Source organism: Argiope bruennichi, chromosome X2 (assembly GCF_947563725.1).
Source record: "Argiope bruennichi chromosome X2, qqArgBrue1.1, whole genome shotgun sequence".
In the NCBI taxonomy this organism is placed as follows: domain Eukaryota; kingdom Metazoa; phylum Arthropoda; class Arachnida; order Araneae; family Araneidae; genus Argiope; species Argiope bruennichi.
Genome location: NC_079163.1, coordinates 125,758,071 through 125,782,034, shown reverse-complemented (window position 1 = coordinate 125,782,034; position 23,964 = coordinate 125,758,071). Strand labels below are relative to the sequence as shown.

The following is a 23,964-nucleotide window of genomic DNA, read 5'->3' as shown; positions in this document are numbered from 1 at the left end:
ATTTGTTATTGAGCCTGCTAGATTGTTTCACCTTACAATCACTGACATTGATTGTCGGACGCGTTGATTGTCGGATTTGAGGATTATTTGGAAAATTTCTATAATGAAGAAAACGAAAATATTTGGAAAATTTCTGTGCAAGGTGATCATAATTAAACTTGGCGTATTCAACTAAAGCTCTAACTAAAATGCGGATTTATTTGAAAATTTGTCGATAGACTGTTCAAAGGATAGTTTACCCGGAATATTCAGGAAAAATAATTGGTTTAAGATTAATAATAAAATTAATAATTAATTATTCTGCTAGAGGGCGCTTTAAAGCCAAAATGCTTAAAAAGACGTGCAATAAAACCTGTGGACTAAATAAGTATTTTCAAGCGTTACGGAATTTAAAATAAGAGTTTTAAACTCTCACTTTTTGCATTTAGCTTTAGAATAGTCGTACAAAGAACTGCAGTTAAGGCACTGCAAGTGAAATAATCTGATTTGCATAAGCAGATGGTTCAGCGTAAGTTCTGGGTATGAAAAGGAAAAGATTGAGTGAGTAGCATTCTTTCAGTCACGATGGTTATTAGTTTCTCAGAAAGTGCATTAATTATGAAACTGTTTTATGAAAACCAAGGAAATGCAGTAGCAACTCTTTGTGAATTTCGACCTCGAAAGAAGTTGCGACAGGGACCAATATCTCTAGAATGTGTGAGTGACTTGACATTTCGATTTGAAAAAAAAAATGGGTCGTTATGCGTTCAACGTGTTAGAAAACGAAAGCCGATGAGCGCAGAAGTCGTTCCAGAAGTAGCAACGACCCTTGTCGATCAGTCACTGATGAATTTTTATGCAATCAGTAGTGCACGTGCATTGCCACGACAATTCGTATCATATGGAACAGTGAGGAGATACTGTGAAAAATAGTGTACTTTTTTCCGTATAAGCAAATACTCGGTACTAACACTGAATGTCGCTTACCTTTTGCACTGACTTTTAATGCCCAAATAGAAGTGGATGATTTCTGGCTATGGAACATCCTGTGGAGTGACGAGGCACAATTTTTATCTCAACTGAACGGTGAATACACAGAATTGGTGAATTTAAATCATGGAAAACCCGCGTGCATTCCAGACAACTCCTCTACATTCGTCTAAATATACCACTTTGTAACGGCCTTTCGATATCATGACATGCTCAACAACTTCGTCGTACTTCAACTTTAGCAGCTACAATACGTTTCACCTACTACTTTTATGCAGAATGATACCCTTCCACAAAATGAACTCTGTGTGCAGAGGTTTTCGCAGCAATATTTTACCGACGACAGAGTGATTAACTGTCCTTTCTGAAACTTGTTGCAAGATCCCACTCATTGGCTGGCCCTTTCTCCTGATCTCACACCGTATGAGTTTTGGTTATGCCATTTAAAGATTTTAGTTTATTGGGGGAATGTTGCAACTTTGGCTGACGTGAAAGACCGTATAACATTGCATGTACGACAAATCACTGGCGATCAGCTGGGGTTAGTAGCTGAACACACCGTTGATGGTCTTAATATGTTATACCCTAAAGTCGGGACCCACATTGAACAATCTGCGCTACATCGCTAAATAGTATGTATACGCTTGCATTGAAATTTGCAGCTTTTTTTTATTTCAATATCTTGTGTTCCCCTAACTGAATTTTTTTATGAATCTTTCAGCGTATCCTTTGAATAATCTATCTACAAATTATCGAATGAATTCGTATTTTAGTTAGAGCTACAGATTGTTCTGATTAGACCAAATTTAATTTCGATCCCCTTGTCCTTCATTTATGAGAAGGTAAAGAAAAAAGAATGCAAGCAAACAAGGAATGTAAAATGCTAACTGTTGGTGTATTCATCTTTATTTTTTTTTATTTTTATATTTCCTATAATAATGTCCATAGAACATTTAAAATTAAATATCGATATCAATCAATTAAATAAAAAATGAAGCCAAAGTTATTGGATTAGTATCATTGATCGCAACCTGAAATACTCTAACAAGAAGACGCAGACAAATAGTTTCATTGTTTATCTAAACTGTTTTTCAAACTTAGATTAACAAAATAACATTTTTATTGGTTCAATCTTTCTAGCAAAGAGAACCAAAATTCCAAAAAAAAAAAAAAAAAAAAAAAAAACAAGAGAGACTAAAATAGTAAATGTTTCGATACATTTGAAAATCGTGTAGGTAGATTTAATATGACGACAATTGAATCGATCATATGAGTTAAAAATATTTTGCTCGCTTTCCAGATGGATGAGGATGAAGACGGATGAGAGAGTTGCTCACATCTTTTCATCCGACACTAGATGTACAAGTAAAGCATATTTCATCTTGAAAAGTTTGACAGAAACGAGAAAAAAAATGAGACGTAGGTGGAAATAAATTGCAAAATAAAGCGAGCTCTTTTTGTATGCTTAAGGCTCAGACAAAAATTAACTCAGGAAAATATATTTTCAATTGCAAAAGTTGGAGAATTAATTTTTTGGAAATATATATAGTGGAACTTGGCTAATTCGAAGCTGACGGGATAAAAATAAAATTTTTACTAATCTGAAACTAATATTAAACTGAAAATGTTAGTAAAGTTTTTTAATCCATAAAATTTTAAATAAATTATATAAAACAAATGGGAAATTAACACTTTTAATAAATAAATTAATAATAGTTGTAATAAAAAATTTAATATATATAATTTAGCATTATATGAAAAAAAATTTATCTAAGCAAATTCTTTTAATAGGAAATCATTATATAACAGTTTCTAATACAGTGGCTGTATTCAGTCACTCCAAAATAAGAAATGCAGTTTACATCTAATAAGCTCAAAGTTTGGAAAAAAAAGGGGAGGTTTTTTTAGTGCCCTTTTAATCGAAGACATTGTTCAAGTTTAAAGCCCCTCGAATAATCATAAAAATTATTCATTTATGATTCCTGAGCATACAAAGTATAGATTGTATTATATATAATTAATGAATTAATCAATTATAATTAATGAAACGAATTATAATTGACCTCAATTCTCAGTTATAAATGTAAATTAAAGACGATATTTTAGTACTAAGTGTACAGACACCTAATGAAACCCGGCGAAAAGACAAATTATCAACTAATTCCAAAGTAAAAACGTTTGAATTAACGAAATTACAATGTGAAACAAATATGTTATAATCGTGACAAGGACATATGTGATTATTTAAAGTTTCTTATATAACAAAAATAATTGCGATATTACATATTAAATATTATCCATAAAAACATAATATATTACGAAAAGTGTAATTGAGACAACTAAGTTTCACTTATGATTGTAAGATGGGATTTATTCTAAAATAGAACTATCTAACTATAATATATTTGAATGAAAATCACATCCAGGTTCAAACCAGATTCTATACCACTGATCTACTGCATTCATTTCGAAGCATCTTTAAACACCTGTACGTGTGGCATTTTGAGCAGGAACGTAACACTGAATTATCACTTTTCCATTGTTGTACTCCAGGGGTGGGAAACATCTACATAATTTTTTTATCAGGTGCCTGATGCTTCATCAAAAATTATATACAGGAAGGGTATTTAGAATTCTTCAAGAATGATGTAAGCTATCGGCTTCAAAGTATTTTTACTTTATCGTATACGAAGTATACAAAGAGAAAATGCTGCGAGCTTGAAATAATTCGTCCTTGAGATTTTGATGAATCGCCATGATCCATTAGATCTCTCTGACTCCAAAGCTGTCATTTTTGAATGATAATTGTCTGTGCTCACGATAACTAACGGTTTTGTCATCCGAATTGTAGCTTTGTACTAAATTTCAAATCAATCTATCTCTTTCCGCACATGCGAACACGATTATTAAAACAAAACTAACCTTTTGTTTTGTCAGTAATAGAGATTTAAAACAAGTTTGAGCCTAATCTGACCACTAACAATATTTAACCTCCATTTCGAAACTATACGATGACACTTGCAGAACAAACTTTGCAAATTTGAACCGTAGTCAGATGACTAGGGCAGCACCTGAGCCGGCTACCTCTCTCACTATTGGGAAGACTCAATAGTTAGGCCGAGTGTTTTTAACGCGCATCTGAATCGTTTACACAGAGGTTCTTTAATGGAGTCGGATTTCGAAGGCGGAACTCTCTTGCACCGAAGCCGAGAATTTACCAGCAGACCAACATGACGGTAATCGGGCAATGGAAAGGAATCCAAAGACGCAAAATTAAACCTATTATCTTCACCCTATGACGAAGCTAACACACAGAACTCTTTATATTCTGGAAATACAAGGAAATATCAATAACTAACGCATATAATTTTGAATGCATTAATAAAAAGTGCAATTACTGACAATATGAGAAGTAAATGGAAGTACCGCTATGAATGACGGTTATACTTTTCGACATATTTGTCATTCATGTTGAGGCATTTGCCCTAGTGCTGGATCAGTTTGAAAATACAGATCTCATAGTACGTCGTCGTCGTCTCATCCCTTGTGTAAGTTCGTTGTCAGAGTCGAGCGTCTCACAATCGAGTAACCTCTTCATGAACCCAAACAGATGAAAACCTGAAGGTATTATGCTCCGATTGCTTTATGGCAAGTTATGGGAACAGTTTATGCAAAATTACAAAGAAATTTTGGAGCACCCACAATACAGACCGGACATGTCATTTTCAGGTTTTCTTCTTCTGGAAGCCATAAAAAGGTTATTAGGCAGTCAGAAGCTTAAATCTGAAGAAGACATCAAATGGGCCGTGCGACAGCGGCTTTATTCCCAGTTTATTTACGGCATTTTATTCATATGTGATCTCGATTTTCAAACAGATCCAGTGAGAGACAAATACGTCTGTATAAATTGAAGTTACGTCGAGAGACAGCAAATTGGCAATACTTTCATCTCCGTTTCATAACGTCATCCACTGCATTTTTTATTATTATGTTCAACATTATGTGCATTACTTATTGATTCACCCTCGTAAACTAAAAAAGCCGAGGAGCATTCTTCCTGGCTATTTATGTTGCCAATTATTTATGTCAAATTTTTAAATATGAAATTAATTATAAATGCATCGCTTCACGCATTCCCCGCTTACTTTTCCCTCCTTTTTTTTTCTAAATTAAACAATAGAACTACGCAGAGACTGTTTTCGTATAGTAATTTCTAATCCAAATGAAATAAGATATTATATACGATGGAACTTTCGTACAATGATTTCTGCATTAAAGGAAAAATATGTTATATTCAATAGAACAAAATAGGGATCATTTTCGCTTAATGATTTCTACACTCAATGGGACAGTATTTGTATGCAGTGGAACTAAGTAAAGACAGTTCTCTTACAACGATTTCTACACTAAATGAAATAATATATTTTATATCAATGAAATGAGTGTAGGCAGTTTTCGTACAGTCGTCAACAACAACAACAAATGGAATACCTCTGTAACTTTGTTATTTATTATTGCATCTTCACAAAATTGGAATCGAAGGAAATGGTTTAAAGGGGCAGATTTGTTGAGATAGGGAAACTGTTTAAACGAGCTAATTAATATAGTTAATTAACTGCTATTTCAAAAATTTTCCATTATAGAAATCGAGATTTTTAAAATAATGCTATTCAGTAGGGTTCTTTTTTTATATGTATATCAAATTTCCTTTCGAAATTCATAGTCATTTCTGAGATATACTTAATTTTGTTTCCTGAAATCTCCGCCCCAAAAGAGCTAACCTACCGAGGACCGCATATTAAAGAAATCTTATCTTGTTAACAGCAAAATAAGGCTTTTTTCGCTTTTTTTTATTACAAGAATTTCAGAGGAAAAAACAACACAATTCAAATTTTTCTTTAATATGAGTATGATTTATAAAAATATAAAAACTTTTTTCTTTTTATTTAAATATTGAAGCATTTCCATTACTTTTAAAATCAATTCATCAATTAGGCTTTTTTGACTGATTTTGCAATAAGAAATCAACATAAACCTTCATTTTTATAGCGAATAAAATGGATTGCTTAGCCCTTTCTTCCTTTCTTTCTTTTTTCCTTCAAAGTCGTTGATTGGTGAGATGCGAATAACTTAAAGACATTTTAGGCCAATGTAATGATCCATTTTTATTTAAAGCATAGATTATTTTCAAGCGGAAAAAACTAGTAATCGTATAGAAGAATAATTAAGTTTACTACTGTAAGAACGACAGAGTGATGGACATTCTTTCTGTTATGCAACGGCTCTTCTTGTAATTAAGACGATTTGAGCCAAGCAGATTATCATGCTGCAGTATCTCGAACCAGAGATTTGAAAATGTTTTTTCATAAACGCAATTTCAAACAGAAAATTATTTCATAACTTTGAGGGAATCTAATTAAACCTCAACCTAATTAAAGAAATTTATGAATGAGTGCTCAACATAAACCGTTAATTATATAAATAGATTCTAATTAATTATCTTATTTTAGCGTTAATTATTTTACTGAATGGTAATAAATGATACGGATTAACTTTGATCTCTATTTCATTTACTTGCAAACAATAACTGCCAAAAAAAAAAAGTAAAAATTAATTAAACTTTCCAGCAGTCAATCTGTCCTATGATCACATTTTATACCGTTTGCGTTGGAAAAAAACCCTTTATTATTTTTTTTAAAGAAAGCAAAATTCATATTGAATTAAAATCGTTTGATCTGAAAATAAATTTAATTTTTAACTAACTGTGATAATATAATGGTCATTAAAGCCTGATATTCATCGAAAGTATATCTATAAATACAAATAATATTAATATAAGGTCCCTCAAAAAGAGGGATATACAAATCGGCGGTGGAAATTTTATAATTTTTGTAAATATTTCGATAAGTATGTAGGGTATGGTTACAATTTTTTGGATTCCGGAATTTCAGCATGTTAATTTTACACCCATGTAAAAATTTAACAATGTTAGAATTCACTTTTTTCGCACTCATCTTTACAAATTTATAAAAAATATTAAATTTGTGTTAGTTATGCATTTATTTCATGACTTTATGAAATATGATATTTTACCTTAGATGAGTTAATTTTTTTTTAAAAAAATATATAATAATTACCGAGATATCGCCGAAAGTTCATAAGATTCATTTCATACTGGGAGCGTCATTTTTTAAAACTGTATAGCTTACGAAATTATCATAATTCCATAAAATAATTTCATTAAATTATTTTATGGAATATTTATTATTATAATTATAAATCATGATAAATAAATGCATTATAATTAATATGCAATAATATAATATATAAAATTGTTTTATGGAATAATTCCATAAAATTTTACTATGACAAATCAATTCAGTAAAAAAAAAAAACCTGATAGATTTGATGGATAAATTTTGAGATAAAAATTAAGTACGATGTTAATTAACTCGGTTAATCAGTTTGTCAATCTCATCAAACCTATCCCCCTAGAATCATTCCCATCGACATCAAACTTGTGAAGATGCGATAATAAATAACAAAGTTACAGAGGTGTTCCATTTTTTTTGTTGACGACTGTACAATTATTTTTACACTACTTAAATAATATTTTGTACATAGCAGAACTAATAGAAGCACTTCTTGTTTAATGATTTCTACATTAGATGAAATAATATATAGTATTTTGGTAAGGGTTTCCAATATTAATAAAAATTGAACTCTCATTATGCTTTAGAGAATACTGGTGATCTGGCTGCGATGGTAAAATAAATCAGAGTTAAAAAAAGACTACATTCGTATTTGAAGTAAAATTAAAATCATTCAGCTTATTTGAGCAGTCTCTCCCCCCCCAAAAAAAAAATATCAAGATTACCAGTTTTCTTCTTTGCTGTCTTAAATTCTTCCATTGATTACTCCGAATTTTAATGTAATTTTTTTTTTCCTAGTTTCTTTTTTTCTTCCGGTAGAGGAAAAAGAAAGGGAACCTGTTTTAAAAATATCAATTTTTCGACAGTATTGGAACGAAAGATTACTCTTTAATTTAGCATAATTAAAAAAGTTTTTTAATATCTTCTTTTCGGCACATCTTTAGTCTGTAAAAACATAAATAGCACATTCACTATTGCGCAATCAATAAAAATGTGAAAAACTACTTGGGAATCTCTTAGTCAGGGAAATTAAAAAGTTCCGATTTTCAGAAAACGTATTCTTAAAGGCAACGAGTCGATATCCTGACAAAAGTAACTTTTACTCTTTTAGCTCTAATTGTAAAGTGAATTAAATTTCGTTGCACCATTTTGACTGGAAAAAAAAGTCGGAGATAAATAAGGAATTCACTTTTCAATGAAATTAGAGTGAATGTTAAGTAATGGGAATTAGACTTCGAGAGAGATTGGTTTATCAGGGTTAGGCTTTGCAATAATTTTAGAGATTGGAAGTTTAACATTATTAAAAAATTAATAGCATCATACATAATGGAAATACATTTTTATTTAAAATTTATAATTATAATTATTTTTGTGTGAAAAACAAAAGAAATTAGGTGTTTAAATCCAGTTTCCGAATCTTTTATGCCTTTTGACTAAGTCTTTTCAAGGAGTGAGGACCTCAAATATGGGAGTGAAAAGACACATTATAATTATGAAGGTTCTCGCTTCCTTCAAGAATACAGTAGTGACTAAGAGATATGGATAATGTGATTACATTATCCATATCTCTGATGACAGGAAGTATTTCATATGGGAGGAATTGGAGCGTGACTGGTGATGGTTATTTTATATCTGAGCTTAGTTCTCATATTTGCTATGGTTAGCCATTCAGATATACCGGGCAAGTGCCATGATTTAGTAAACAATATATGTTTCCTTTTGGATTTAGTTTGAAAGAAATACTTGTATTTCCAGTCCTTCGTTAAGGCACGGAAACTAAATTAGTGAAAAAGTAGATTAACATTAAATGAAAAAGTTAATGTTGTTCTTTGGTTTAATGGCATATTTTAAACAACGGTGCTTCTTTTTTCCTTTCTCATGATCATCAAAAATTTCAATCAATCTCTATGTTTTAGACCTTTCAAGATCCTAATCCTCAACCTCCCCACTTTTTAAAAGATGTCTGTTCGTAAATACAATAGCTCGAAAACGCAAAGATTTAGACGGATGGTGTACTATATAGGGTTTCATAACACAATTCCACTTTCTGTCAAAAAATTTGATTAAATCTATTTGTGTGGAGTATTTTTGTCTGTCCCTCCTTGTGAACAATAACTCAAAAAGACAAAGACATAGAAGGATGAGATCCAGCATACATTTTTATAGTCAGATCTGCAAATTTGAACTTCACCGTTGTAAGCAAATCAACAATCGGAAGTGCTATGAGTTGATTGGTTTATTATTCTTCAGGTGGCCAGTGAATAGCGGAAATTCGTCTCAAATAGTGATTTTTTGACATCACTCTGTCAGTTTTAGAAAGGAGAAGGAACGAAATATTTTTGTTTAAAATAAATGTGAGTCGGGAATATTTTACTAAGCCTGTCTAATAGAAAAATGAAACTGTACGCAACATTAGACATCATTATTTTTTTCGGCAGCACATTTATTTTCTAACAATATAAAATATAATAGTTTACAACTTCTAGAGGATTTTTAAAACTGGAAATATATGTATATCTCTCACGGTTTAAAAATCAGTTATTGGATTAGAGGCAGACTAGAGGCGATACCTTATATACTTAATATTTGCTATTATACAGATTCCTATTACTATTATACAGTTAAAATTCTGGCCCATACTGTATACTTCAAACATTCACTCATTCCTTTGTATGGTAAAATAATGACGTAATAAAATACTGTGAAACTTGGTGTATTCGAAACTTCTTTTTCTTGTGTACAGCCGACCACCCTGTCACCAGTGAACGTAGCAGTATCGGCAGGATTTGTTGTGGCCGACTGCTATCTAGAATTGTCCATCTTTACATTGACCGATTTGTCAAACTGACATTTTCTTCGAGGTAATTGGCCACAAAGTGGTCAATTACTGACCTTCCTTCTCATCTTCCTATTAAACAAGGAACAGGCCATCACAAAAAGAAAATCTCCGCGAAATTCTAAATATTTATCCAAATTCTCGTTTCACAACAGAAATCCGAACACTTTCAAACAGTTGGTAAAAAACTGGCAATTTTTGACATCATGTCCTTCAGAGTTTTAAGATTACCTGGTACTATCAGTACTGAAGTCATTATTCCAGATTTTTTCTTAGTTCCGAGATTTCTATTCATTCCTTTAAATAGTGGTAAACAGTGCCGATTCCTCCACAAATGCATTTATTTTCCTGCATTCTTCCAAATCTTTGGAAATATGCAGGAAATCTCCCATGTCCTGATATAATTTTTATTACCAGTGGATGGTATTTACTTATTCTTATTTCTGGATTAGGAATAAAGTCGTAAGTTGCTCTTCCTTTTTTGGATATATACCATCTGTCAAATCATTGTAGCTTTATTTCTTCTCTTAATTCCCATTTTAAGACACCATTTGATTTGGGGACAATTACATGAACACTCTTTTTCTGTGCCGCCAACTTTGCATATTGATCCGACTTTACATTACAATATATCTCAATATGGGTCTTAACTCAATTCAACTCTGTCCATTGTTAATTTTTACATTTTTTATCTTTTATTTTATCGTCCATATTTCCCTATTACAATTGTGACGATTATATGGCTTGCAGGACTGACAGAGAATCTGAAAAAATTGAGCACTTCTGTTCGTCCTCCACCCTTTCACAATATTCAATGGCCATCTTTAAAGCTTGCATTTCTGCCTGGAAACTTGTGGTTAGGTTCGATAATTTCACAAGACTTTTATCGATCTCTTTCCCATAGTAGCATACTACTATTGCAGCTCCTAATTTATTTTCATCTTTTGAACCATTTGTAAAAATTTCTATTCCATCTATATCTGGGATTTTCATTTGAAAACCATGAATAAACCATTCTACAGGGCGAACTTGTCAAAATACATTTCATAATCTTTATTGCTGAAGCATTTGTTTCCTATTTTAACTTTATTACTAGTAGTTCTTATTTGAAAATTAGTGAATATTTCCGTTGCTCTGAGATCCATTGGCAAAATTCCCGTTATCACTTGAAGGGCTTCGGTAGAAATGATTCTATATACCCCAGATATACTGATGAGAGGGCCCCTTTGGATTGCATTTAATGTTTCTCCCGTGCCCGAAAAGAACAAATGGCTCAATGGCTCCAATGTAGATTCTTCTTAGATGGTATTTCCTTTTTCTATAAAATTTATTCGCAACTGTCATTAGTTTATATGTTAATGCATCCACTTTTTCTTGACCTTACTAAAATGTGACGTAAATGTTAATTTACTGTCCCATGTAACTTCCAAGTATTTAATTTGTTTGACTTATTTATATTGTTATTGTCTATTTTTATGTTAGGCAGGTCTGTTAATTTTAAACGTTCTCCAAATGTAATAGGCATTTGAATTGTTTTCTTTTCATTCAACTCAAGTTTATATATTTTGCCCCATTTTATTAGTCTATGAATTATTTGTTTTCCTTTAATTTCCAGTTCATCTTTTGTTCTTCCCGAGATTATTAGTAGCACATAATCGGCATACGTCTGTATAAAGCAGTTCTCTGGAAGATTGATCTTAAATGCAGAATTCATAACCAAGTTCCAGAATAACGGCCAGCTGCATGAGCCCTGTGACATTCCTCTATCCATTATAAATCCCCAATTATTCTCTCCATCTTGGTAAATGCATTGTCTTTCACTTAAGTAATTTTTAATCATTTCCAAAAAGTTGCTCGGGCAATTTATTTTTATAAGGGCATATAAAATGCTTTCCCTCCATACTGAATCAAATGCTCCACCTACATCCAAAGATATAACTGTTGTTTTTAGTTTTTGATTCATCGCACCTTTTATTTTACTCCACAGTGCATTTTGTGCTGTTTCACAAGAGTGATTATATCTAAAACATGTTGATCATGATGTAGTCTACTTTGTGCCGTTAATAAGTGCTGTACTCTTTGAGTTATCAGTTTATCCAAGATTTTACTTGATGTTGTTAGCAAATGAATTGGTCTATAGGATTTAGGGCCTATTAGTTATAGGAATTAAAATCAGTTTTGCTACCTTCCACTGATTAAGGAACCTACCTAATTCTAAGCACTTGTCTAAAAGTATGAATGGATTTTTACTGTTAATTTCAGCAAGCATCACCATTGGGATGGTGTCTAATCCAAGTGTTTTCTTTTTAGCCATTTTATTAATAGTTGTTCTTATTTCATTTATTGTGAATATTTTATATTTTTCCTTTGTTTTATATTCCTCAATACTTTTCCTTATTTTATTCTGCTTTTTATTTTCTTGTTGAGGCTGTTCCTCTTTGAAAAGGCATCTCACAATAGTTTCTTGTGTATTTTTAATTTTTGTTCCATCCTGTATTTTGACACCGTGCAATACTGTTTTCTTTTTCATTTTATGTTCCGCTAATTTATAAGGTGGCTCAAAAGGATTCCTTCTCCTTATTCCGCTACATAACTTTTAAAAGCATTCTCTACTTTTCTTTCTTAACATTCCTCTGTATATTGATTCATTTTTTTTTATAAATTTGTCTTCTCTTCATTCTTTCTTCAATGTTTTTAAATCGTTGGTATTTATGCTGCAAGGCTCTTATCAATTTCATTTGTTTCTCCAGCTCAGTGTCCCATCAGGGGAGCCTGAGGTGATTTATTTCTTTACTGCTTGAGCTTTGGCTAATTCCTTGGATGAATTCTGTAAATTCTTTAACTCATAATTCTAAATCTTTTTTAGTTTTTATCCTTTGCATGGTTTCTCTTATATTAGCATATTTTTCAGTCACTTGAGAGCTAATTTTTCGAATTTTTCTCTTGCTTAATTTAAACCTTTCTGCTGAAAAAACTTTGCCACCCATATTAATTTGAAAATCCAAAAAGCCATGGTCACTCAGAGTACTTTGGATTACCTTCCAGCCTATTCTCTGTCATGCAGGTCTTTAGTTGATAAGGGGACATCAATCCAGCTTCTTCCACGTGCAAATTGAAACGTTGGCAATAAGTTTGGAGCATTCCAAATAACAAGGTTTTTCTTAAAAGTGAATTCTATAAACGAGCCGACTTCATCTTGTGGTCTATGATCGGGAATTTCATTTCCCCACAGAGGATAATGAAGACTGAAATCACCTCCTAGAAGTATGGATGATGTTCCCAACTGTTCAAACAGATTTTCAAGCTCCCTGCAGATTTCTTCCTTATTGTGAGTCGATAGGAAGTATACCGATACTACAGTAATTTTGCTATTTCCCACTGACAAATCGGCTGCTACTATGTTTTCGCTAGTAAATCTTGTCAATACAGAAATAATTTGGTTTCTAACTGCTATTATCGCCTTCCCGCAAGTTTCAGCAATTATTCTCCATCCTAGGGGAAGTCCTATTATTTTTCCTTTAATTGCATATGGTTCCCGTAACAAGTAAACATCTTGGGGACAATCTGGAATACTGTCCCCAAACAAATTTGGAAGTTCCTTTGTCGCTTATTTACCCCGACCTATATTATGTTGAATTACACTCCAAAAATTACCATTGAAAGGTTTATTATTCATAATTCGTCTGTTTGATCAACTGATCTCTCTCCCTGATAAATACAGGGCAATGTTCCGATGTTGTAATATGATCCGTTCGAATCATAATTCTAGTTCTTTTGCAATACTCTTTGCAGTTTCTGCATTCTGGATTTTGCTTTGTGCAATTTTTATAATGCAATTCCAAACACTTGGAGAGCTTTCTTCTTTTTGCATACATTTAGATCGAGCATGCCCATATTTGAGACATTTAAAACATCTAAGGGGTTCTACAAATTCTCTAAATCTATACGATCCGAAACTACACTGTAGTCTTGCTTCACCTTTAATTATTCGGAACGCTTTCGGGCCCAAACTTATAACCCTGTGAGTCGAGCTACCTCTTCTTTTTTGCCTATTTAGAAACCGCATGTTCCCCATTGCTTCACTTGATTTGATTGAGAAAATCCAATTCCTCCTCCTACCTGGGTCTCTCACTCTTTTCCACATCATATATAATGATTTGAGGCATTCTAATCCGTGGAGTAGTAGCCTTGTATACATTTTGCAGATTTGTATGATTGTTAATTGCATCTTTTAACTTTATGATCATTTCCGGTGTTTCAACCTGAACCAGAACTCCATTTCCCATTGCCGGCTTCAGACTCATAATTTTAATTTCCATCTCCTTTGAGCTGATATTCGCTTCCAATGTCTTTCTCATTTTAATCGATGAGTCTATTGTCTCTGTAATTGATCTAACTACCTGAGTAGGCAGGTTTGCTTTAGGTCTTAACAATAGTGTTGATTTATTATCTTTTTCATCGGGTTTATGATTTTTTGTTGTGTTTGACTCCTTTCTTCCCCCACCAATAGTTTTTTGGAGGCTTGGATCCTTCTATTAAAAGTTATACCTGGTTTTAATGAAATTTTTTAATTTTCCACTATGCCACTGTTTAGTTTTTAACCACATTTGCGAATGTTGATCTATGATTATCATTGGTTGAATTAATTTTGGCTACTGAAAAATTTGACAAAAATTCAAAAATAAATCTCTCAGTTCTTCAGCCGCGTTACCCGCAATCCTATATTTATTGATAATATTTTCAAATGTTTCCAATATTCCCAATGGTCCGAAGGTTGCTTATTTTCATCTGGTATTATTTCGCTTTCATTTGCATCCACATTCTTTGTCTTCTTAGCATTTGCAATCCTATCATTTCTTTCTTTCTCTTTGCCTTTACGAGGAATGATTGGTCTTTTATCTTTAGGACGATTTTCCCCTGTTTTCATTTTTCTTTTTGTGGCCATTTGTGTTTTGCTATCCGTCTGCACTGTCAGTTCATTTATCTCATTTGAATCTGAATCCAATGATTATTTAAAATCTTTATATGTCAGTCCTTTAAAACTTTTAATTGGATTTGGTATATCGGGGATTACCATTTCCGCTCCTTTTAGAGAGTAAAATAAATCATCATCATTTAAAATATCGCTATCATCAGCATAGTTTTCCCTATCAGTGTTGCTTTTCTCTGATTCCATTTTTTTTTTCTATTTTTTCACAAAGTCTAAATTTCTTGTTTGTTTGTTTCTTATGGCACTTGCCACTGACAAGCCCGCTGTTACGAAGACAGCGATTTAAGCCTGAGGGGGAACGTCTCTTATTTTTTATAGCAGCGCCAACTAGGGCCAAGAGTACGACTTTGCCACTCACGCATCATTCATTCGCTTGCACAACCCCTTTTTACAGGAGGGCACATTCACACATCTCACAGATAGAACAACAGAAGAACAACCATGCCCAAACCGGGACTCGAACCCGGGACGCCCAGATCACGGGGAAGACGCGCTACCCCTATGCCAGGTCGCCGGCCTAAATTTCTAGTGCAACAGAAAGTAAAGCTTTAACAAGCTCTTAACGAAATGTTTGGAAAGCTTTACCAATTTTAAATTTGAATTATTATAAACACATTTAAAAAAAACTATCCAAATAAAATCTTAATTTTTTTAGCATAAAACTATCTAAAGTATAACAAGAATTTCTTCTAATTAGATGCACCAATGAGAATTAAAAAATTCTAAACAATTTTGTTGTCAACTAATATTAAACACATTTATGAACACTTTCCATAAACTGGAATTTAAAATTGGCAAAAAAATCGCAAAATAAGAGTCTGCACAATAAAGAAATCTTTGGATACAGTAGGACAATATCCGAGTCCTGCAAATAGTTCATGCACTGAACGCAGATATCGATAACAGTTTCTCAAATGGCAAACACACAACCAAATGGCTACCTAAACAAGTGGGCGTTTCTGCCACAACTGCATTTTAGAAAGTCAAAAACTTCCAAGATACTAAAGAATGTTGAAATAAAATTCATAAACCTCTTACTCCAGGGTTTCAGCTACACTTGACGATCACATTGAACAGAAATTATTCATCATTTTTCATTTAATAGGCATATTTTAAAGAACCTAAGAAAATATCAACTACACCGATCACTACAATATCGATTATGGTGTATTCGAAACTGAAGGGACAATGATAAAAAATTTGAACTATCGAAAAATTTGAGCAAAGAAAAATTGTGCCTAAGAATGAGTACAGCAAGATTAGATGACAATTTTTGAGCTGTGGAATCGCAGTAAGTTTTTATTTTTAATACTAACAGTTTTTTAAACTATTTTATTAATTATCAAAAATGGCTATAAATAAAGTTATAATTATTTGTATTAAAAATAATTATTTCAAAAGTTGCAGTTTTAATAAATAAATAACCAGTAACCTTGAATACAACAACTCTACAATTGATCTTCTGTGTAGAATGGAATTAAAAGCAATTTTTAGTTTCGATTTTATATTAATGCACCATAAATTTAAAATGATATTTTAACATTAAGCTCAGAAAGGGTAAGTCAGTCAAGCTGATAAAAATGACCGTCGAATTCAAATTAAAAAGTTCAAAATAAATAAGTTCAACTATAATCAATTGAATAACACAAATATGAAAATAAGATCATGTTTAAACACAGTGATTATCATATTAAAATAGTTTTACGTATTATTATTTCAACAGGATTAATAAAGATTTTATTGAGAAATAATTTGTTAAATAAATGATAGAACAACAGGGTTTTTTTTTACCTTCAATAATCAATTGAATGATTCCATTGGAAAAGGGATGTTGGTGCAAGGTTGAGCTTGAAATAACAGCAGGGATGGCTGAAAGAAAATTAAACTGCTATTAGTTAATATATAAAATGAAATACGTGATTAGTGTTATTAAAGAGCTAACGTACAAAAAATAAACGTGAAATATGTAACTCAACATTATTACAGATATAAAACGAATTCGACAATTTTATGTCATGCTATGAATTCTGAAAACTCTGAATGTGTATATTAATTTAGCACAAGATTTTTTCTAAGATAAAATGCAGACGTAAACTGTGTATTAACTCATATTTAGGCATTAATAAACTTAATACTCATTCATTGAGATAAATTCTGAAGAAATGCATATCAGAAACTTACTAAAATGTTTTACTGACATTCAAATATAAATGTCGTATATCGAAAAGAAACCTAAAGCCCCATTTAATAGAACGTAATATTAATAAGATTTTCTTCTTTGGCGTTTTTAGAAAGGCCCGGGTGATCACCCTTAGTTGAAACAGAAAAAAAAAGTAGTAGATTGAATTTAATTTATTACATTTATGTTTGAATTTTTAGATCTGCTGTAAAATTCTAGATTGCTCTCTGAAACTTGTTGCAAGGTTTAGAGAATAATCAGGAATGAATTTGATTCAAAAAAGCAAAATGTTGTCGAAAAAAGAAACGATGCTGTCCAAACAGAAAAAAAATCGATGACAAAATTTAAAGAAAGAAATATTCTTTTCATTTTATTTGCTGTATTGTGACCTAGATGATATTTTGCGTCTTGTTCTGAAAACTATTTAAAGAAGATCCATATATCTTTAATAAACAAATATATTTCAGTTAAAAATAAATATGACTATTAACGAATTCTTTTATTATATATACAACAGAATATTTCCTCTGACCAGAGCTCAATTTTATAAGGTCTGCACCAACATAGCCTCAGTATTGCTTTCTAACGGGACGTTAATGCAACTAAACTAGACTAAACTCGTTTATCTAAGAGAAAAAAAGAATTTCTTTTCTGATTACTGTTAATAGTTTTACCCAATTATGTTTTGTGATGCCATCTAAAGAAACTGGTGCAAAAAACGATCGTTGTTCATGATTCCAGATCTGTCAATCACAATTAAATAGATAATTTGGAAAATAATACATATTATTTAAAATATATAGATGTATTTTATATTTAAAAAAAACAAAATTAGGTTAAATTTGAAAATTATATTATGAAATGCATTCGAATATCTTCTTGGTTACTAAATTGTCATTAGAGTTAAAAAAAATTCTTCGTGTAGACTAGTCACTCCGTGTATCTTGTTTTGACATACTGACAGATTTTATGAAATTTTGAAATTCTTCGCCAATTTCTTTTCATGTGACTTTATTAGCCGCATATCATGTTCGCCTTCCTTTTCAATTCTTTGTTCATTTATTTTTATCTTTATCATTTGAGAGTATCATAATATCATAATTGCATATCATAATTGTCTCCAATCCCTCATGCTTACATTTCCCCTTCTCTAGTCTGTTACATTTTTTGTTGTCTCATAAGTCTAAATTTCGGATTTAAATTTATATAATCGAAATAGTCATTATTTTCGTATTGCCGGTTAATTGGATGGCGGTGACGAGAGATTTTGCTGCAGTTTATAAAAACTATTGAAATTCTTTGCGAAGATAAAAGAAATGCAAATAAAAACGGCTTGGAATTCCATTTAAAAATATATCTTGCTCTTTATTTTTGTTTTTTGTCAAAAATAAAATTAACTAGAGACATTTTTTCTACAGATCAAGTATCCTGTAGAAAAATGCGGGGAGAAATACAAAATTCAGTATAATTTGCAAACAATAAAAAATGTAATGTCTAATAATATGTAATTGGACACCTGTGATAAATAAGATAAATAAAATTTATTGCTATTCAATAGTTGGTAGAACCTGCAAATGAAGCAATTACAGCCTTAACTCTCAGGGGCATGCTTTCCAAAAGTGTTTGGATAATGGACAATGGTATTTTCTTCCACTATAGATGGTAATAGTGGACAATGGTATTTTCTTCCACTATCCCCAGACTTTAATTCTACTTCCGCCAGGCATTACTGTAGGTACAACGCATTCTGGCAATAGGAGTTCACCATATATAAGCCAAACCCAGACTCTGCCATCCAACTAGTAGAGATTGAACCTTGATTTATCACTCCAGAGAACCTTTTTCCACTCATCTACGGTTCAGTTTCGATGTGTCTTGCACCATCTCAGCAAAGAAGCCCGGTTGAATTTTGTAATAAGAGGCTTATGGGCGGCACATACCATAGAAACCAAGCAAATCTGCTTCCTACCTGATGGTATTTCTCGAAACAATAGTTCCGGATGCTTGTTGGAACTCCTGTAGTATGTGGGTCATCGGCTTGGTACGGTTTTTCCAGATTTCTTTGGACAGCACTCGTCGACCTCAATCTCTTAGTTTTGTGAGTCTACTGGGTCCAAATACATTCCGACAATCACCACACACCTTTCACTTCTTAATGACAAAAGCCGTTGTCGATTTTGGAAGGTTTAATTCACTAGATATATCCCTTAAAGATCGGACGTTTCTATAATATCCGACAATTAGGCTTTTCTCGAAGTCAAACAGCTCTGAATTTGAGGTTTCTTGCATGTGATCAATGCCAATGCTATTTCCTACACGATATTTAAGTTCAGAAGACCTGACGTTGATGAGGACCGCAGATATGCTCATTTGCATGGGCGTCCAAATACTTATTGGTATACAGTGTATTAAAAGTCTAAGAACATAAAATGTTTGGTCTTTCTACATGACATTGAGACTTGAAATGACCACCTTTGACAATGATATATACATTTTATGTAAAACTGTTGCATATGAAATACCATTAATGTTTGCAAATGATCATAAAAATTTTCTGAAGAAATTATACTTAACATATTTTTAGCTAACTATTCAGTAACTTATGTCCGAGTCATTCTCACAGTATAATCAGTATGAAAAGTTAATAATGAGGGATTAAAAATTTTTAACAAACATTCTTACTAACCATAACAAATAAAAATATAGTTAATGAAATTATTAAGGCATGATTCAACATATAAATTACTGGCAAGTCTGAATCCTGACAGGGTCGAAATCCTGTCTGTCAAATATCTTAACCCTTAACTGGGGAGTGCGGTCTGTCAGACCGCTAAAGATGGGCTTTCTGTCACCTCTACTCTATTTTTAGTTCAATTGAATGGATTGACCCTACAGCTTCCTGTTTCATGACCTTCACCACACGTGCACTTTTTTAGCTGGTTTCAGTGGATGCTTTTAAAAATATTTCAGCCATTTCTTATCGCGACGTCTGTGAGATCGGACCTCCCTTTTAGTGTTCAAATTTTATACTTGGCTTAGCAGAAGGGTCTTGGTGCTCGAAACATCATCCTACCTACAGATCCTCGTCATAAAGCAGAGTCCCAGAGACTTTTAAAAGAAACAGAAAGTGATTTTACTGATGAGGATAATTGTACAGAAAATGTTTTCGATGAAAGTTCTCATTCGGCTGATTCTGATGTGTATGTTCAAATATAATAAATTTTTCTAGTGATAATGTATTTTGAAAAATTTCTAAAATACAGGGTGATCAAAAATAACAGTAGGTGTTCGGGGCCTTGTAGCGTGTGATATAATGAACGAAATATAATAAAATTTGGCCACCATACACATTAAAGTATGCGGTTTCGATTTATCAAGAAAAAAATAGTACCAAAAAACGCCGATAGGGGAAATTCTAGCGCTGCAAGCACATAATGTGTGGAAAAAGAATACATAACTGCCAATGGAAACAGTAAATAGCAACACACCAAATACCAATGAAAAACGTTTATTATAGCAATTTACAAATTTGGCTCAAGGTGACCACCAACTTGATGTTCCAATAATGTATGCGGTACACGAGGCTTTCGACATAGGCTCGCAGCATATCGACATTTATTCGTCTGGCATGTAACATTATTAGATCTTTTAAAGTAGGAATGTCAAGAACATGTCCTTGATGCACAACGCCTTTCAATTGAACCAGAACGCCCCACAACCAGAAATTCCCAAGATTCAGATCAGTGTCATCAGTTAATGGGTGTTATCTAACACAGATAAAATTTCAGGATGTTACGCAATATCTTATGCACCGTCGAGAATGGGATATCTGTTTGTCCTGATATTGAACGTGCACTGCTGGTACCCTGCTTATTAGCTATCGCCTGATCCATAACGGCTGTTGCAACGTCTTCAACTTGTCTCTGCTTGATACCTTTACATCCTCGGCCTTGAATACTCGCACACCAAAATTCATGTTGTTTCAAATCTTTCAACTATGCTTTGTAAGTTAGTTATGGTCATCGGTTCTCTACGTAACTGTTTTAACCACCGGTATTCACGAAGAGCAGCACTGGCATTTTAATCTCGCTGATAAAACAGCTCGACTAATAAGGCGTGTCCACGTAGTGACAACGCAGAATGATTTAAATTCCCGCAACCCTTCCTTTTATCTTCTATGTCATGTCCCAAAGTACCCATGTAAGCAAATTATATAATAAAGTTTTCGGTCGCAGCACCAAAATGTTTCCTTTCGGCGTTTTTTGGTACTATTTGTTTTCTTGATAAATCGAAACCGCATACTTTAATGTGTATGGTGGCCAAATTTTGTTATATTTCGTCTAGTACATAACACGCTACAGGGCTCCGAACACCACCTGTTATTTCTTGATCACCATGTATATTATTATACTAAGAGAAATATCTACAGAATTTATAGACTGATTTTTATACTTAATCTGTATGTTTAAAATGCCCTCAAAAACCGATGATGCTAATAAAAAAAAAAAAGCGTCAATTTTACCCATTGTCAATTTTTTTTATTTTTCATATGATTGTTGAAATTTCCCTTATATTGTTTTCTATATACCTTTGTATACTGGAAAAATAAATATGATTTAAAAATAATAAGTAGTATGTTTTTTCAAGAATATTATTTGTTGTAACATGTAATTTGAGAGGAAAATGTATGTTCCAACGCAATTACTTTTTTCCATGATAACATATTTTGAAAAATTTCTAAAACATATTTATATATCAAGAAAAATATTTGCAGAATATATTGACAGATTTTCATTCTGATAATTTGATTAGAAAATTTAATTTGAGTGTAAAGAAAATGCACCTCCGAGACCCCACCTCCCGAGTTAAGTCCTAAATTTTCACCTCCACAGTTAAGGGTTACACAGTTTAGGAATGTGAGCCATTTGACAGTCGTACAACAGAATCAGAATTCGAGCGAAGAGCGAAGTTTAACCCCCCCCCCCTCAAAATCTTTCGTTGTGATCCTGTAAATCTCGTTGGTCTTTTAATAACGTTTCGGCTCCAAAACCGAAAGGCTCTGAATTCCATGAAAGATTCATCGAGTGCAAGGGTCGGATGCTCTTTAAATTAAATCTAACATCAGATTCAGATATTTTGATGTTAGTGCGGTGCGGGAATTTGTAGAAAGAGCTACCGGCTCATCTTCGTTATTGAACTACATTTCAAAATGATGAGCTCAAGAAGTAAAATGACATTCGCGTTGCTTTAAAATAGACATTAGTATAACTAAACCAAACTTTGACGCTATACTCTTTTGCCAATTTGGGTCTGAAACTCATCTCTCTCTCTCTCTCTTTTACTTGACTTCCTCTCCTATTTCCTTTATATCTAATCAGTAAAAGAAGCAGTAAAGTACAGAGAAGAAGAATATAGATGTTTTCCTCCTTCTTATTGACTTTTTTTAATGAGATGAATTTCCTCAATTTTCATTTCAGTTTGAGAAAATTTATATCATTTATGACATAATTTTTATGATTAAAATTATAAGTAGTTTAGAGATGTCTGTACAATAGAAATTGACATGATAATTACTATTTAGTTGAAAATTGCATTTAATTGAAACAGATCGAGCTGTTGGATTTAGTTAATAATTTGTAGGGATTTCAATCTTGTCAGGATTTTTAAACCGTCGGGATTAGAGTTCAGTATCTTTAAAAACACAAGTTTCACCAAGGATTCTCTGTTAAAAACCAGTATAAATAAAAATGAAAAATGAATTAAAAACGTATTAAATTTTTCAAATTAAAACTACTTTTATTGTAAAATTTATAGCAATAACAATAGCAAATTTGATAAAAATATTTTTAGAAATACACTTTTATATGCGTGCTAAAAAGTAAACTTCTTTTTTATTTTAATTATTTTCTACTGTTTAGTATTTAATTTATAAATTCTAAAATAAATATTATGAAATCTTGAAATTATTTTTTTGTCAAATTTGCTATCAGGCGGTACCACTTGTATGGGATTAAAATTTAATTATTATAACTGATTAAGTTATCTAATAATTTTCTGAAAATTTTAAAATTATATATTGTGACAGAAAGATGAATAACCTTGAAAATCAATCGATCAAAAATTAAGTACAAAATTCCATCATTATAAACTTGAAAAAAAAATCACGTAAATCGGAATGAATGAAAAATTAAAACCTAATATAAGAATTTATTGCAGAAAAAGACTGGTATGTCATTCAACTATTTTATAGATTAAATACCTTTCGCTTTACAGAATGAATTATTTTATAATATCAGCATGTTGATGCTAGTGGGCGAGTTTTATTATGATATAATTATTTTCGGTTTACAACGGGAAATATTTCGCATTAAATAGGTTCAAAAACTGCATTCAAGAATGCACTTATTGCAAATTCCTGAAAAATCAGTTATATCGAAATCTATTTCTTCTGATAACTGTTCGATCTAACTATTGAAATGACCTTCGCTAATCGCTGAAAATGTTAGAAAACCTGCAATTTTTTTGAAAATTTATTAAAACATTTTATTACAATATATTGCTGATAGATTTTTAAACATCGCTGCCTAGGAAATAAATCCCATAATATACCAAAATTACATAAAATGCTTTTCATTTCGGTCTCTGAAAGGGAAATAAAAACTCTCAAATATAAATTTGAAAGGATTAACAATATGAAATATCGGAATCAAATTAGTGTTTCAGTAGAAAAGAAAGAAAAAGATTTCCTTATTGTTTTATATTTATTCAATTTTATTGAACATTTCTTATTAAAGCAATATATTTTAAGAGAGGGCCTTTCTATTCTCAAAAGAAAGGC

At 31.9% G+C, this 23,964-nt stretch overlaps 1 protein-coding gene across 1 annotated transcript in view; it reads right to left on the bottom strand.

Annotated features, from left to right (window-relative positions):
- The window catches only part of LOC129960063 (uncharacterized), a 120,498-nt gene that overhangs the window by 21,815 nt on the left and 74,719 nt on the right, over positions 1-23,964 (bottom strand). Inside the window, exon 2 of the mRNA XM_056073121.1 lies at positions 16,739-16,816. Coding sequence (XP_055929096.1) covers positions 16,739-16,816 — 78 coding nt within the window. The remainder of the gene's footprint in view (positions 1-16,738; positions 16,817-23,964) is intronic.